Source organism: Corapipo altera, unplaced genomic scaffold (assembly GCF_003945725.1).
Source record: "Corapipo altera isolate COAL_440 unplaced genomic scaffold, ASM394572v1 79, whole genome shotgun sequence".
Lineage (NCBI taxonomy): Eukaryota > Metazoa > Chordata > Aves > Passeriformes > Pipridae > Corapipo > Corapipo altera.
The window spans coordinates 2579970-2597296 of NW_020884927.1; the positions used below are offsets into that span (position 1 = coordinate 2579970).

The following is a 17327-nucleotide window of genomic DNA, read 5'->3' on the forward strand; positions in this document are numbered from 1 at the left end:
TAATGGTGAAAATAACATTCTTCCTTTGGAAAGGAACAATTTCAGCCACAGGGCTGGGTGTGTCCAGAGAGCATCCTGTTAAAGTGAATTCTGTACCTTGACTAACAAGTGTTTGAAATATTTGCTGCTAATGAATGCACATAATTCATGCTCTATAAAAGGCTTTTCCTAAACATTACAGGATCCATGAAGATTTCATTTTTGGAAATGAGTCTTTTCTACTTTGAACTCGTGTGAGAAGTCTACTCAGAAATTCAAACTGGAACAGCTTGCCTACATTCAGAGAAGGAGAGGCCATTGGCCAGGGGGGAAATTCAGAGAAACATTTCCCAAAAGTCAAGCCAATGTCTTTTGCTCATCTAGCAAATTTTCCAAGTGCCCTCAGTAGGAGACTTACGTTAAGGGAAAAACACCAAAAAAACCTAAGCCCACAGAAATAGTTTTGGCAGCTGAGAAACTTATTTTAAATTTAAGAATATTGGACACAAGCATCTTCTAGATAATCAGCATCTCAAGTCTTTCTTTAGACATTTCCCAACAACAACATCTGAAGAGCATCTGACTAATTGTCATAATGGGTCATTATGGCAGTTAGTTGTGTTTTCTAGTGTTACTGCTCTATTTTACAGCTTTTGGAAAGCTATGATGCATTACAACACAAATGTTAATATGTTAAAATAAACATGTGATCCAGACAACAGAGTAGAACTGCTTTTTCAGTGCAAACCATTCCTACTGCTATGGGGGCAAAAATTATTGACTACCCCAAATGAAGCCCTATAAAGAAACTTGAACAGTGATTGTTGGATGATACACATTCTTTACAAAGAGCAACTTACTTGCCAGAGAAGGGATGCTGCCCAACCAGGTCTCCATTCTGGAGATGGTAATCCCCAAACACATCCGGACTCACCGCGCCATCGGGGGCTATCAGGCCATCTGTGAAAAGAGGAGAGAGACAGTGACTGTGGGAAGGACCATGACTTCAGGGCAAGTGGGCAACACAACCTGTCCTGGTTTGTCTTAGGAATTCATTAGCAACTTACAATATTTCTGTGAGGACCATCAAGCAACAATAATACAGAAAACTAGCAGTTTCAAGCACCAGAAATCCCCAGTGGGACTCCAAGGAGCTCAGCCCTGAAAAATGCCCTGAAAAATGCTGTACCAAAGAAACATTCTCTTAGCCCTTCTTCCTTAAGCCTGTAAAAGTTATTTCAAGACAGATCTTGTCTTTCCCATCATCAAAGTAAGCCCAGAGAAAAAGTAATTAAAAGAACCAAACATTAATCTGGGTCACCAGCATAAAAGTAAAAAAGCAGCAGCAGTTCAGACTCTACCCTGCACCATGGCATCCCTTCAAACTCATTAAGAAAAACAGGAAAGCAACTTCCACCCTATTTCTTTTATCTTGCCCATCTTTTAATGTTTCAAAAAGGCAGGCTTTTCATATATCCTCTCAAAACACAAGTTACAGTTTTCTTGTGCTTCCTTTACATTACAACACTGGCATGTGAAGATACAGACACTTGTAAAGCCAGCAGTATTCCTTAAAGGCTTGAGTCTCTCCTTGCTTTATGAGGAAAAGAAGAAAATCAGGAGCTAACATTTTCCTTCTGTTACATCAGTGTAAATCCAAAGTGTCTTTGAAGTAAAGTCAGTGAACTGACCCCAGCTGAATAAGAGCCCAGCTTAACTCTTTCCTGTTCCCATTCACAAAACACATTCCTTGTTAATATTAAGGGCACAGTTCTTACTTGGTAATTAGTATTAGGTTCTAATCAGATAAAAACCAAACTATTTGATTAAAACAGACCCTACATCAGTTTGTCTCCATTACTATATGAAACTCCAGACCTGGAGAGCAGAAAGCACCCCCATAAAAACAGGGCAGAAACAGGTACATTCAGACTGATACACTAATAGTTTAAGAAGAGGGAAGAGAGAGATTTCTAATGACTAGGAAGTTACAAATGCCATTCCACTTTAAAGAAACAGAGATAAGATCCAGGGAGTCACAGGCCACTTAGCTTAACCTCTGTGGTTTCAAAACTCCTAAAACCGCCTGTGCAGGAAGCAGTGGAAAGTTACTTACAGACACAAGGGCTTAGAGATGATGACTCTGGCAATCAAACAAATCTCCCTGTGCTTTATGAACTCACCTGATGTTTTTTTGAAGATAATATAGTGACAAGTGATAAAAGGAATAGAATTGACACATCTAGATTTCTACCAGACATTTGATGAGGTGCTGCAGAGATTCATTTAGAAGATAATACCTCATGGGAAAGTGACTGAATACCACACAGCAGATCGCAGATGAGAACTGCCAGCCATGATCAGACCACATTTGAGCAGCATAAGATTGCTGTACATGGCTATGTTCTAACTGCATACATGTGTATACAGTATGGGAAGGAGTATTACTTGACAGGCCAGGGATCTGGCACAGATTGATATTGCTGCCTCTCAGCATGGTCAGTGAGACACTGGTGCTCTGTGCTATCATACAAATAGAACATGTCCAAACGAGAGAGAGGACAGTTGAAATGGCTTTTATTTACACTCATATCAAGTTTGCCTATCTCACCACCTGTTCTGTATTTTTTACTGAGAAATGAAGAGGAACATTATGGCTTTTATACCTCCAGCACTTCAGATCAAACCCAATCAATTCAAGTGACTATGCATTTTAAATAGTCAGGTTCAGTTAAAACTTATTTGAGAGCAGAGAGACTTCAAAATAACATCTGTCTTTATATTAGTAAACCAGCACTACGTTTTAACTCTGAGGCTAGAGCTACCACTACTTAAAGTGTCTTCAATCAAGAGTGTTAACAGTCAAACCATAACACTCAGAGTTATGGCTCACATGAATTTATAGGAAAACGAAAGCACATGGAGAGCATCAGCTGCATATAATGTGATTACACAGTTAAAGGACATCTGTTGTTATGTACATTTCAACATAAATTAGGTTATGTACTTTCAGAGTAAGAGAGACACTGAGCTCAAGAAGGCAACTTCAGAGATTCTGCCACGTTTTCCCTGTAGGTTCAAATTACTGTGCAGGAGAGCGATCGGTCTCTGGTTGCAAACAGAACTCATCTCACCATGACTGAACTCGGGAACTACTTGTGGCTGAAGTGGGACTGTTACTGAGTGTCAGCCATCAGTGCAGGTCACTTCTAAAATTATCAAATTGAAAGACAAGTACTGAATTTCTTACTGTATGAAGATTTGTAGTTTTGTTGGGTTTTTTTAACTAAGGAATGCTCTGTCCTTCGGAAACCCAAATACCTGCTCCAGTTGGTAGAATAACCAGTAGCCTTTTCACAGGAATATTGTGTCCCTTTCAAGATGCCACATCTCAAAAGTCTAAGTCCAGTAGATTTCAGAAGCACACCATTACTGACACTTGCTGGAATGAATTCGAGAAGTGAACCTGTATTTTGAATATAATCACCTATTCTTTAAAGAAGGGCAACCTTTAAAAACAAGGCACTTTTCAAACATCTGCAGAACATATCACTGGAAATCTGCCTCTCCTTCCTGGTCAAATATCAATTCCAACACAAAAAAAAAAATAACATTAAGCCTGTAACAAACGATTAAAATCCAGGAAATTCAGTGTTAGTGGTACCATTCCATTTCTAGCTCCCACTATTGGGAAAAGAAAAGTCCCTATGAAATAAGCAATTAAGATCTGTAAAGGGGAGACTACAACAGGCAGGTTGGCACATCTTTACTTTAGGAAGCCCAGTGGAGACTTGATGTAAAAAAAGACCCTTGGAGGGTAAAACACTTGGCTCCCATTGCTAAACTTGGGGGTCTAATAGAGCAAGATAAAGCTACAGGATTCAAAATACAAAAAAAAAAAAAAGACACTAAAGAGGCAAGTTGCTATGCCTGACATATGTCATCAAAAGTAGAAGAGAAACCTTAAGTTCTGATATACTTTGAAAACAATTTTTGAAATGCTACTGAAATCTTGCACAATTATTTTCTTGCAGCAACTACAAGTGAAGATTATGGGGTTTAGTGGTTTTGTTTTTCTAATTACTCTTCCTGCAAAATCATCCCGAGTCATAGAGCTTTGTGACTCATGCTTCATGGCAAGGGACTGGACACTTCTGTGGAAAATGGAAAACACAGTCTCAAACCCAGCAATTAAAAAAAAAAATAAAAATCCATGCACACACAGTCATCCAGGAGTTTGAAAAGGATCTAAACCCACAAGTTCGAGAGGATAAGCCAACTCCTAGTTATGAAAAGTTATGAAGACATTTATCCAGTGGGCAAATTATTTCATGGTTGTCCCCTGCAAAATTTTTCAAACCTTTCTCTGAAACAGCTGGCAACACTGGACAAGATAAATCAGTATCTTAATCCAGTGGAGCAATTTCTATTTTCTTAGTAACTACAAAATCTTCGCAGGAAGAGAGAGACAGAGCAGATTTCACTTGAGATGCCCAGAACTGTGTCACTGAGCATCACTAATAGGATAAGAAATGTCTTTGTCTTTTTCTTTCGTTTAGAAAACCTATTAGGGTTCATCTCAAATAAAAACAATAATTTGGGTATTTTTTAAAGCTTCTTTAAATTGTCAAATAATAGAAGTTTATCATAAAAGGAACTAAAAAAAAAATACCAAAACAACAGGTAGTCACAGAAGTGATTCACACCCTTCCCTGGATCCCAGAGATACAAGAGCAAAAATCATGAAGTCACAGAATGATGACATCTGCTAAGGAGTCTACAAGTCTGACGTGGCTCAGCTGAAGTCTTTCATCAATACCTGAAATAAAAATTCCATTACAGAACTAACACATTAGGTAGAACAAAATTCAGCATAAATCCCACAGCTGTGAATTTAACAGGGATGAGAGGTTTGTGTTTGCAGAGCAAACAAGCCACAAGAAATAGATGTGAACAACAGGGTTGGGCCACCTTTACTCAAATCAATCATCATGGTCCATCAGCTCCCTGAGACAGGTCTATTCATATCTCTTATGATCATGGATATACAGTCCTCAATCCATCACTGACATCCTAACAAGGTCAAGCCCATCCCTGGCTGGCATCAGCACTGCTCCCAGGGACACAGAAGGCAACTGTCCTGGTTTGAGACCTTTGAGTCAGCTCCAGGTCAAGCTCCTACTCCAGACACAGAAAAGGCAATCCCAGTGCTGAATGCTAATAGCTGCTGCCTTACCTGCATTGTAATAGAGGTCAGGTCTTTCCAGAATATCCCCTTCATGGATGTAGGGCTCGATAGGATCGTCACCGTACAGATACTGCTCACTGTCATCCATCTGCCGACTCTCCACCATCTCCAGCCACTGAGAGTTGTGCCATCGGAATTTCTCAGTCTGGATTTTTTTAGCCCATTCCTCATCATATTCCTGTTAAAAATCACCACATGGTATTTTAGGATGAGGTACAGATGAAGCTGTTTGGTTTAACAGGAAATGGCAGAGGAATTCAATGTCAGCAAAAGATGTAGGTTCAGTGCCCAGTGACTTAAATCCTCTCTTCAGTTCCGTGTCCTTTGAGCAAAGAAGGCATTTTGCAAGCACTGGGCATTATTCTGGTTTGTACCTGCAGCAGAACAATCTTCCTGCCATGGTTTGTAATTTTACACCATCCAGAAAAAAACTCCTGCTTTGAACAGAGCAGTTCCATCATCAGTCTCCTCATTTGGTTTAATTAAGAAGAGCCAATTACTGCCAATCTTCAGGGGGTTTTCAGCAATTAATTACTTACACTGGCAAAATACCCTGCACATCTTCATTAGATGAGCTCTCACTAGGACAACTAGTTACTAAAAAATACAACAAAAAAGCCTGTGGTAAAACCAATAAATTTTTATTTTATGAGCTCCAGTATGAATTTAATTTTCAACTTCATGTCAAATGTTATGTTTAATATTGAACACCCACAAAAATGGTACGCAACTAAAGTCTGAGAGGAACTTCTCCGGAAAGCTGAGTAAAACAGGATACAGGTTCCAGTCACTATGGGAAAAAACGTAGGCATGGAATTTCAGTCTGGATTACAGCCTGATTGTACTCAAGTGATGTGATATTTGATATAAAGGAGCATCAGAATGAAGTGACATAGCCTTTGGTCGCTGCAATCAGCTGTTCAGAGAAGGATCTTCTAAACAGACCAGACTCTGTGGGCTGGTGATTACAACCAAGGGAACACTGACCTGTGGATGACACTCACTTTCTTAATCCTACTGGGAAGAGAGGGCACATCTAACGATAGGAAACTCATCAACATACGAAATCCGCAGATGGTATCAATTTGGGAATGTTCACAAATAATGCACCATAATTAGTACTTCTTTAAACCAAAATACTGTGAACAAGAGTAACATTCCTAACCAAAATGTTTCTGCTTGTGGGAAGAAATATCCTCAGGAAACAGGCCCCACTCCATTGTCTTCTAACCTAACTACAAAGGAGAGAAAAATTGAAAATCATCTCCTAACTCTCACGGTGGTTAACACGTGATCCAGACAGACTTTCCCTGGAGATCTAGCTGGAGTAGTTTAAGGCTTTAAAAATCTGTTTTACTTAGCTCCATACAGGAAGAAGACATACAATTAGCGACAATGCCTTGGTTGTGGAGGTGGTAATTTCTTAAACTGTTCCTGCCAGACATGCCAAAAGAGATCTGTCCATAACCAGAGGCCAGAAACAAGCCAAGAAGGCAGAACAAGCTGGCTTAGTTAGCTCAAGTTAAGCTTTTGAAAGGCCTGTAGTCTGAACTTGAACTTCTAAATTAATTTCGTATTCAACCCAACCAACCTTTTCTTCTCTGCTATCATATGTGTTACACAGGTAACACTCCCTACCCTGTGCATTTCTGCCTTCTGACTGGTGGATAACTACTACTCTTAGAAATATAATAGTGCAAAACAAGAGTTTCCCTGGAAAAAAGAAAAGTCATCACTGAGATTTATAAAATCACCAAAAAAAAAAAAAAGAAAGAAGGGTATGACTTTCAATTATGACATCTGACCAGCATCTTGGAAACATCTCCTCTGCTGCATCTGCCAGAGCAAAACCGTGGGCTATCTATTATGTCAGCCATCAGCAGCTGGGAATTACTCACAAGCTTTAGAGGAACTCTTGTTACTGCCAGAAATCATACTGCAGGCTGAAAAAAAAACTATTCCCAGAAATCATGATTGCAAAGAAGCGGGGGAAAATAAACAAATTTAACAAACAGCAAATTAGACTAATTTGTGGGAAAGCTGAATCCCTTTCACATTACCTTGCTTACCTTTAAAAGTTCTCAAAAGGCCAGCAGCTAAATCACCTAATTCACATTTACCACAACTGCACATTGAAAATGCCTGAATATTCCCAAAGTTCCAACCCTAAGTGAATCCCACTTGCCCAGCATCACTGCTCCATTCCACACTACCATCTGAACATGCTGAAGGTCTGTCAGAAACAGACATCAACTTCTTCTATCCTTTTAAAAAAATCAGTTAACATGTCCCAGATCCTAACAGATTTTTTCCTTTAGATGAAGAAAGCAGAGCAGATTATTCCTATCTACTGTACATTTCCCAACCTACATTAAGAGGCTTAAAACTCCCAGGTATTTTTCCTCAATTATTTATCTAAATTTTGGAAAATGGGATTAGCAACTGAATGGCAAATTAGCAGTTGTAAAATTGACCATATGTGCACATCATTAAAAAACCACAATTTATCTGTTCAAGTAATTTGGCAACTTTGTTCTGGTTGCTCCTTCCCAGTGAAACACAAGGTACAAACGTTACAAAGAAGTGACCACACCAGAATTAGATCAATGATCAGTTTGTCAAGAGTTTCACTCTGGCAGCCATCCCAGAAAAGGATGATTTGCAATAATCTAGAACAATTTATATAACCTCAGCACAAAAAAGTTCATTTAAGTACTGCTAGATCAAGAATATGTCTGTAGATTTTCCATAGAAATGTGCAGAACCACCAACTGGGTAAATGATTAATGGAATAACATCAGAATGGAAGAAAAGCTGTAAATGCAGGACTACAGCCAAAAGGCACAAAGAAACCAAATTAAAGACGTTTAGAGCAAAACAATTCCCTTAAACACTGCAAGTCTTCCAGTAATTATATTTTGAGCTACTAAAGCCTCTTTTTTTTTTTTTTAATCTTGTGTGGGGTATTTTTGTTTTGGTTGGGTTTTGGGTTTTAAACACATGAAGTACCCCTTCTTTACTAAGGAATTCCTGCAAAAATGAAACCAGAAAACATCATGGAGATACAGCCATAGCTTTGAGTCCTCCAGCTCTTTTAAACGTTAGGCTACTGAGAAAGTGTCAGATGGGTGAACAAGAAGAAAGTGAACAGAATGTGCCTATTCTCCAACACCCCCCCTCAAATACTGCATGTTCAGAAACATAAAAGGAGGAATTCTGAAGGTTGATTTTATTCTCTTTGGAGCTCCCTGACATCACTGTTTTTAACATTCGGTTTCCATAAATCCCAGAGTGTCATAGAAGATGTATGGCTTGACTCTGTGAGGAATGTGCCATCCTTTTTGAAGTTCTACTTCCAACTTTGTTTACTACTGAACCATTGAAATATTATGAAGCGTTAACTGGCCCATTATCAGAGCTGTGTCTGTTCCCCATCAGGGTCCCCTTTGTCACTGGCTTCCGTCACACCTTGTATCTGATTAACACACTATAGGATAACACAGAGCTACACAGATCTGCTTTGTGTTCTCTCACAGCTGATGAAAAACAGATTTTCCTTTTCGCTTTAATGTGGTTGCCCTTTAATTGGGTCTGTAATAGGGTTCATTTGATGTGATTCTCATACTGAACTGAAACCACTATACAGTGAGTAGATGCTCATTATGTTCAAGGCTCTACTTGATATGTTAAATTCTTCGTTACTGAACCATCCATAGAACACACATTTTATGTGAAAGCCTAGATTAACCATTTATTAAGAAAGAAAAGATTTATCTTGCCTACCTACCCAAAAGTTAGGCACGTGATTTCAACTATGTGCCTCTACAAACCAAGGAGAGAAACAGATGTTATGGATCACCTTCTGCAGGTGTCTGCCACACCTACCTTAGGGCAAGTACCACCTGTGGACAATTCCTTCACAAGAAAAAAAATAAATCCTTCCACCACTTACACCTGTGCAACCCAGGGTCACAGCCTGCAATCAGGTTCATGGCTAAATATATTCTGACAGGAAGCTACAGAAACCTGTGAGATAAAGCTAATGCAAAGGCAAAAAAAAGAGTAACCATTAATGCCCTCGAAATTTAGGTGCCTACATACAATGCACAGCATCCACAAAGTTCCCATATTGGCAGTAGCAGACGGGAGAAACTTTTTTTCCCCTCTACTTTGGAGGAATGTAAGGAATCTCACTGGCAACCTGTTAATTAAGTAACAGATGGGTGGCTTAGCTCACCTTCCTAATCTTACAGCTCCAAAGAGCTGTAAGAGCACCAATGCTGGAAGGGAATGTGTCCCAGACAGGTTTATGTGAACACAAAGACAACCAGGATGCTCCTGCCCTATCTGATGCTGCTGCAGTGTGGTTATTCTGCTACAGGCAGAGCCTTTCCTGCTGGGTAATGTTCTTTGCCACAAAAGGCTACCAGCACCAAAGCAGACTGATGGCACATTTACTAGTGAAAACACTTCAGCAGCTCAGCCTGCAGCCCCACTCCCTCCCTGCCCTCTGCCCACCCCTCTGTACTTGGGTTTGCTACAGGATAACGGGGAACAAGAGGCACCACAGAAAGAGCATCTTGACAAGTGAAGGGAGAACCTTTTTTCCTGGAGTGACTACAGCACTCTTCATGGAGAGAGGACACCAAGCTGGAGTCAAAGGTTATCTATTTTCAAAGCATGCTGCCTATTCAAATGAAGCCCACATCAAATCCCTGTGATCTGCTCTTCTCTAAGAGAGCTGGCCAACATCTCACACAGCTGGCCCCAAATCCCAGAGCACTGAGGGTTCACAGCACATTCCTGCTTCTTATGTGAAATTCCAGCATCCCCAACATAGAGGACTTGCATCAGGGAGCTTAGCTAACAGGGAAAGAAGCAAGCTGTTCATTAACAATGCTTTCCATACAGGGCAAACATTATTTGGCATTTGTTACAAATACATGGTCAAAGACAAAAGCTGGAAAAACAACTCAGGCATGAGGCCCTTCCTAAATCAATGCTGTAGCTATCTACAAGATATCTTACTGCTGCAGGAAGCATAATGATCCACTCCTGATCATAAGAGAAACAAGATGGTACAGCAGGTCTGCATTCAGAGCTGTAAAGACACTGAATAGGAATGTGCGGGGACATGAGAGAGGGTCAGACTAGAGTCCAAGGATCTGGTAATGGTTAATTAGATACCCTTTGAATAAACGAGGAAAATAACTTGACTGCAATAAAAGTGAGGTAGGAGCAGAAAAAGAATAAGAAACCTGAGAGATTAGTAGCCTCCTTGGCTCTTGATAACATTGCCCAAGGTGAACAGAGTAAAACCATCTCAAGTTGACATCTTTTTCCACAAGCTTGGAGTTGCAGGTGTCCAGGCTTCTGAAGCAAAGGTAAAGGGAACTTAATTTGCTTGAGACTCCTATACCAGCTGCTGATTCCAAGCTTTCAGCTAAGCTGTAAGACCTGTCCCACCTTAGGGGTACAAGTACACTAAACTACCTCCTTGGTGTCAAAACTCGACACATGACATAGGACTGAAGCATTCCTAAATCATCAACACAGACCTACTTTTTGACAAAAGAAGTCAGTCTCAGTGCAAAGTCTTGTGTGCAAGTCTCAGTGCATACTGTGCTAAAGCAGCACATCTGTTTCAGTTCATCAATGGCAGAGTCCAGCCAAGTTATATTAAACAAATCATCACTAGTGTAACATTTCCATAATTTCTGTGACAATTACTTTACTACATTTCTCCCCTAAGGCTTATAAGGCATCTCATTTTCTTCAGTGTTATTTCAATCACACTATATAGAGCTCACTGATGAGTGAAAGAAGCATTTGTCTCCCTGAGAAGAAATTATTTTCAAATCTATTCTCCAACATTTATTTTCTGATTTCCATCATCAGAGGACCTAATCCTGTCAGCATGTATGGAACAAGATGACTGAAAACTGAAGGTTTTCTTGCTGGAGATTAGCACAGGTAAGAAGTTCCACCATCTTGGAGACTATTTCTGTTCAGACACCTCAGCAGGCACTGGCTGTGTAAAACTGACACACAACCAAACACCTCTGTGTTTCCAGGCTGCTTTAACATTCCTCAGAGCTGAATGGCAAAACACCTACCAAGATCTGAGGTTCTGATAACCTACTGTCTCCTAGCACTGCTCATTGACTCAGGATTAGCATAAAGATTGTCTCTTCTTAGGACAGGAAAAAAAGCCAAGTACATTTTACTCAGATGGTAATACTGGATATGAAACTACGTCTTTATATATTTATTCTTCTCGATCCTATAAAATACATTTTGCTTAATAATATTACTAAGAAATTTTCAGTAACTAGATACTACTATGCACCACATTGTAAAGCTTCCCCATGTGAACAAATCAACATGTGAGTCACTTGGAAGCTGCACTGGCCCCAAGGCAAAGCAAGTGTTGGATGCACTCAGATTGTCCAGCCTCACCCAGAAGACAAAAAAAGTCCTTCTACTGCTTCCACTGGAGATGTCCCTGAAAATAACTCATCTTAATAAGCTGAACATAATGCCCATCATAAATAAGTACTAAGTGCAAATTCATCTGAGTTTAAATCTTGCCCTTAATGAATGTCATCAGTAACTCTGCCATTAACTAGTGGAGCATGATTTTCATTCCATACCTCCATGAAGCAAAGACAGAGCCAGATAAAAAGAATTCCAGCACAGCAAATGTTACGTCATTTTACTATTTTTAGGGGGAATATTAAATCAGAAGACATTACTAATGAGTATAACAGAAAAGGGTAAACTAGACTATAGCATTGTGCAGTGTAAGTTCAGTCCCACACTATATTAAACTTTTCAGAGAACAAGCTGCAATATGTGTAATTCAGCTGAAGAAGAAACCATGCAGATGACTGGAAAAGCATTAAGGTAGTCAAAGATACCACTGCTCTTGACTCAGTTAAGTTCTTTTTGGCTACAGGATTCCATTTCATGACAGTTACTCTGCATCCAAAAGGATGTACAGTCAGTACAATCCTAAGACACCAGAGATGCTGAAATTCTTTTTGTTCATAGAAGTCAAGTCAATGAAACAGGCCAGGAGGCATTTTAACAATGTAATGCAGCTTTTTAGTAGCATCAGTTTCACCATGTATTTACTTCAATGAAGAACACCCTAGAAAATATTAACACTTCTGCAGGCAAGGACCCCCAGAAGCAGAGTGCACACACTACAAGAGCTCATAAAGCAACAGCACTTCGTAATTTAGTATTCTTTATTTCAAGCTAGCAGTTTAATACAACTGTCCCAGTTTATTGTGATCCATGGATGGTTGGACAAACTAAGTTATGCAACTAAAAGAAACCTATCCAAGAGCTGAAGACAGTATTACAGTGACTGTAGCCCCAGCAGGAAACAGCCAGCTTCAGGATCACAGCCATATTCTCCTTTTGAAACAAATACTGGCATCAGGCAACGCAGAGAAGCTGAATAGAAGCTGCTGGGGGAACAAGAGCCATTTGTTTGGAGAACTAAGAAATAATGAAGGCTTGACATACTTACATAATGTGATTAATTTATTTAAGTCTAAAAGCACTCTTTAGAAGCATCTGTACTGCAAAGCTAACTGGTATGAATTTTCAGGTACATATGCACTTTTTGGAAGTTTGATACACAGTCTAATGATTGTCATTGTGCCCTGCAAACTCACCTTTTACCTGTATGATTAGAAAGTTGCACATGACACATATTTTCAGTTTGCAAGTTATTGTTACTAAGTTACTTCAGAATTCTCACATAAAGAGGTTCTGGAAGGACAGAGGATAAAAAGAAGTCAGACCTACCGCTATAATATCCAGAGTGTTGTCACAAACCTTGCGGATCTCAGCGTTTTTATCGTGCATCAGGTCTATAAGATATGCTGGGGCTTCTGGAAAGGAACTGTTAAGGATAAAAGCAACTTTTTTTTTTTCCTCCCACAACTCTGGGTTCTTCAAACTGCAAGTTTCATTAAGAACCAGAGTCAGGAATTTTTCATCACATGTAGAGTTCAGCAGCCTTCCCCAAACCACTTCTTTTTTTTCTTAAGTCCTATTCTAAGGTACCCAAAGAGTCCTCAAAACTGCTGAAGAAAAATTACATGTCCCTTACAAAGAAAATACATTCTGATCTGTTATAGGAAATCCATGCACCCAAGGTGTCAGTAAAGAGGGCAGAGATTCTGTGTAATGGTTTGATCTTTTGAGATTTTTGTAATTTTTAGGGAGTCTTCTTGTTTCCAATGTATGTGTCTAAAAAATACTGAAGATAATCTATTGTGCATTAATACTTGCTCAATCTGAGCAATAAAACCCTTGTCCAAATGCTGGTGCTCTATCATTACAGATATAGGAAGAGATGCAACTTTTTATTTTTAATTTTCTTAAAGCCAGCAACCTAGGGGTCCAAACAGGAGACAAAGAACGACATCCTAAATGGCTTCTCAGATATTCCACTGAGTTTAAAGGAAAAAGAACATTAAGAAGTATTCCCTGTATTCTTAGCAAAGTAATCACTAGCTTGCTCTCCCTACCAGGGCTCCATTCAACCCACTCTGTTCTCTTCAACTGAATTTAACATTCAGTTAAGGCCCACAAACTTCAGACCATACACATATATGTATAAATGGTGCAGTGCAAGAAGTTTGCCTACGCCCTATATAAGTTCTTCTATGAAGTGTGAATTTCACTACCATTTGCAAAACAAATTCATACAGTAAATCAGACTGGATTGCAACTAATAAGTCATCTGGTTCAGTGATCCCCTCCTACGCCCCTCCCTGTTTCAAAGTAAACTAATTTTTAATCTTTACTATTAATCTTGCAGTCCCTCTACAAGCCCAGGCTGCTTGGGTTTTTCATTCAGCTGAAATAACCCATTTACAAAGAAACCTCTGAGATCATGAGCTTACTCCAAGAGAAATATAAGGCAATCAACCAGCGATGGCAAATTAAGTGCTGCAATTCTAAATGTTTAACCATTAAAAAGATACGGGTTTCCTTGATAATGACATCTCTGGTGGCTTGGTGGAAGACCATCTGATAAAACACATAGATGATCTGGCAGACAAACTCATCATCTTCCTGCTGAGCTATAAGGAGAAAAAAACCCACCACAGTTTCAAATCTCACAAATAGAAACTCCTGATGCTTAGAGAGCCGTGGAGGTGTGGGAAAACCCAAATCTATTAGATCACTAATCAGTACCTATCAGTAATGGAGTAATTGCTCCTCCTTCCACAAACACCTAACCCTGCCTTGCAAGACCACATGGATGGTGCACTCAGTTACAGCACAGCTACACCAACCACAGCTCTTGCTTTTCAGAGGAGTCAAGTCAAACACAGCAATGTACCATTGAGAAGCTCAATGAGTGCAGGGATGATTCCAGATTTAGCCAGAAGAGCAGCGCAGGAGTCGTCCATGGAAACGGTCCCGATCATTATCACCACTTCCAAAACAAGGTCATCTTCTGCAGAACCTGCTAAGTCAGAAGGCAGGAAGTGTTACCTCTCAGGAATTCTTAATCTCCTGGCAGTTGTATATTTATCTGTAGACATGATTCTGTTCTTCAGTGTTATGTTTTCCTTAGCAATCACAAATTATAAAGGTAAACAGATTTGACTCTGAATACTCTAAATATTCTTCAAGGGACTCTGCTTTGAAAGACAAACCAGACTTTGTACAGACCTGGTTTTAGTTTATCCTTCAGGTATGGGACCAGTTTGTACTCTTTCAGCACAAGTTCCCAGTCCAGATCAGGTAAGGTCAAATTTGCAAGTGTTCCCAGGCATTCAATCACAAATTCCTCTTCCTCATCATTTGATACTTGAGCTGCCAAATCACCAACATAATCCTAAAGAAAATACAGCAACAACCATTACAGGTGGATAATCTGGGGTTCTGAACAACTCACCTCAGTCAAACTAAAGACAGTTCTCAAAAGAACATTAAGGAGACTTTGCTCCTGAAATGGGGACTAATAAGGCAGTTTCAATTTCACCTGATGACTAATCCAAGAAAACATTTCAGCTTTCTTCCTCTCCATCCTTTCACTTTCAAGAGATGCAGATCATTTGTTCAAATGATCCAAAAGTAGTTACTACACATGCAGTTTAAAGAGTTGTTAGAAAATAAGGAAAGAAGATAGTGAACACCATACTGCATTAGTGGCAGTAATGGAGTCCTCTTCCTAAAGACTTTAATAAATAGCTACAAGATTTTCAGAGGGCATGAACAGGATGGATTCTACTTACTAATTCCATACAACGTGATTTTCAATCCTCATTACCAGTATGATTAGAATGTTGATTTTCCTTCTTTCTTTTGAAAGGGTGGCTTTACATGCTTGATATTTAAATAGTGAGTATATAAAATTTTAAAATACCTATATACAAAACACAGTGGAAAAAACCTCCCACTTTATTTTGCTCTCTAGGCCTGAAAGCAGAAATTTAGGAGAACTTAATTGTTATGATGTTCACCCCAGCAGTTGGGGTTTTGTTTTGTTTGTTTGCTTGTGTTTGTTTTGTAACTTACTGGATAGGACTTAAGATCTGTTTTCCCCATGGGGGCATCTAAACCCTGATCTACCAACTGAGATAGCCTTATAAAACAAAACATAAATCAACACATGACAGACAAGAAAACAAACTGGACACCCTGCAAAGACAAACCTCAGCAGCTCTCCAAAGCCAGTCTTTTCCAGTAGGAAAAAACCAGAGGTCACATTAGGTAATACATAGTACTTACAATAAACTGGTTTTTAGTTGGCCCATCATGTTGTGAAATATTTCTGATCATCTTCATTAACAATGGGTCCTTAAATTTCAAAGCCCGCTTCATTAGCATTTTCAAACCATTTCCTGAAAAGAAACAAATACTTAGGAAATCCTCCAAATAAAAAAAAAATCAGGAAATTATTGGCTGGTCAAAAATCAACATGTACACCCACACAAAAAAAAACAACTTTAAAAGTTTAAAAGGTAAAAGTGAAAAATCTAGAGAGGATAAAATCCTGTTGTCCATACAGCCCCAGCTTTTCACAGAGATGTCATCAGTCTGTTTTTCAGATCTGCATGGACATATAAGAGATGTGTTGGCCATGCATTGCTACTCAGTGTCATTCCTGTCACCAAGACCAACTCTGAGGAGCAGATGGCCATTTGCTTACAACCATGACCCAATCAGATTTATTTTCTTCTTAAGTTACACATTTCTAACTCACTCAAATATACCTCAGTTCACTTACCCTCACAGATAAGCTGCACATTTCTTTTGTTAGCAGCAAGGTTAATACAGAAAGAAATAAGCTCCAGGTCAACTCGCTCATCTGGACATTCAAAAAGCATCTTCATTAACTGCCAAGAAACACAAGCACACTTAAGTCATTAGTCTTTCCAAAGCATTAGAAAAGCAATGTTATGATACCAAATACAGTACCTTTTTTAAAATTAATACTCAGCATTTCTACAGGAACAGTAAAAATTACAAAAGGTCCAAGGCATAAGATGTATAGTTCCATTATTCAGGGATAACAATGCTTGAAAAGTGCCAAAAATGGCAGTCACTCATCACCTTAAATTAACTTGGCTTAAGTTACATTTTATTGCTACCACTGAAATTTTTATTTTTACTGTTTTTTTATAGTTGTGATAAATCGGATGTATTTGTTTTGAAAGCTCAGGTAGACTTAATATAGGGAAAAAAACCCCACAATGTAGTTCCACAGAACCAGGTTGTTTAATAAAAATATGACTAAACAGATACTTAATTGCAGAATAATTCCACTATTATTTTACTACATTGATAGGTAAATTAGCTGTATCTGCAGCAATGTGCTTTATCTTTGCAGCTTCCATTCCTGGGCTGATCACTGCCACATACTAAAGACTTCCCAGCAGTAATCCAACTTTTTTGGTAATGTTAACATAAGAAGACAATTACCTATAATCCTGTTCCAGCTGTTTAGCAAGTTCCAGGGTGAATTCCCAGGTGATTCCTTAGGCTAATAACCTATGGACTGCCATCACTTTATACACCTGGCACTGGGCTGGCTATCTGGCTCGTTTGGTTCAACATGAAC

The 17327-nt window shown here is 39.2% G+C and overlaps 1 protein-coding gene across 5 annotated transcripts in view; it reads right to left on the bottom strand.

The window, feature by feature from the left end:
- The window catches only part of KIFAP3 (kinesin associated protein 3), a 66204-nt gene that overhangs the window by 18237 nt on the left and 30640 nt on the right, over window positions 1-17327 (bottom strand). For 4 of the 5 annotated variants that reach the window (XR_003530161.1, XR_003530160.1, XM_027658436.1 and 1 more), the window contains exons 12-19: window positions 16494-16602; window positions 15995-16107; window positions 14933-15098; window positions 14598-14726; window positions 14236-14334; window positions 13049-13134; window positions 5216-5405; window positions 840-939 (exon numbers count right to left, since the gene is read on the bottom strand). Coding sequence is in view for 3 of the 5 variants with exons in the window: in XM_027658436.1 (XP_027514237.1) it covers window positions 840-939; window positions 5216-5405; window positions 13049-13134; window positions 14236-14334; window positions 14598-14726; window positions 14933-15098; window positions 15995-16107; window positions 16494-16602 (992 nt within the window). In the remaining 2 variants the exon portion in view is untranslated. The remainder of the gene's footprint in view (window positions 1-839; window positions 940-5215; window positions 5406-13048; window positions 13135-14235; window positions 14335-14597; window positions 14727-14932; window positions 15099-15994; window positions 16108-16493; window positions 16603-17327) is intronic. The other variant, XM_027658437.1, reaches the window with a different exon arrangement.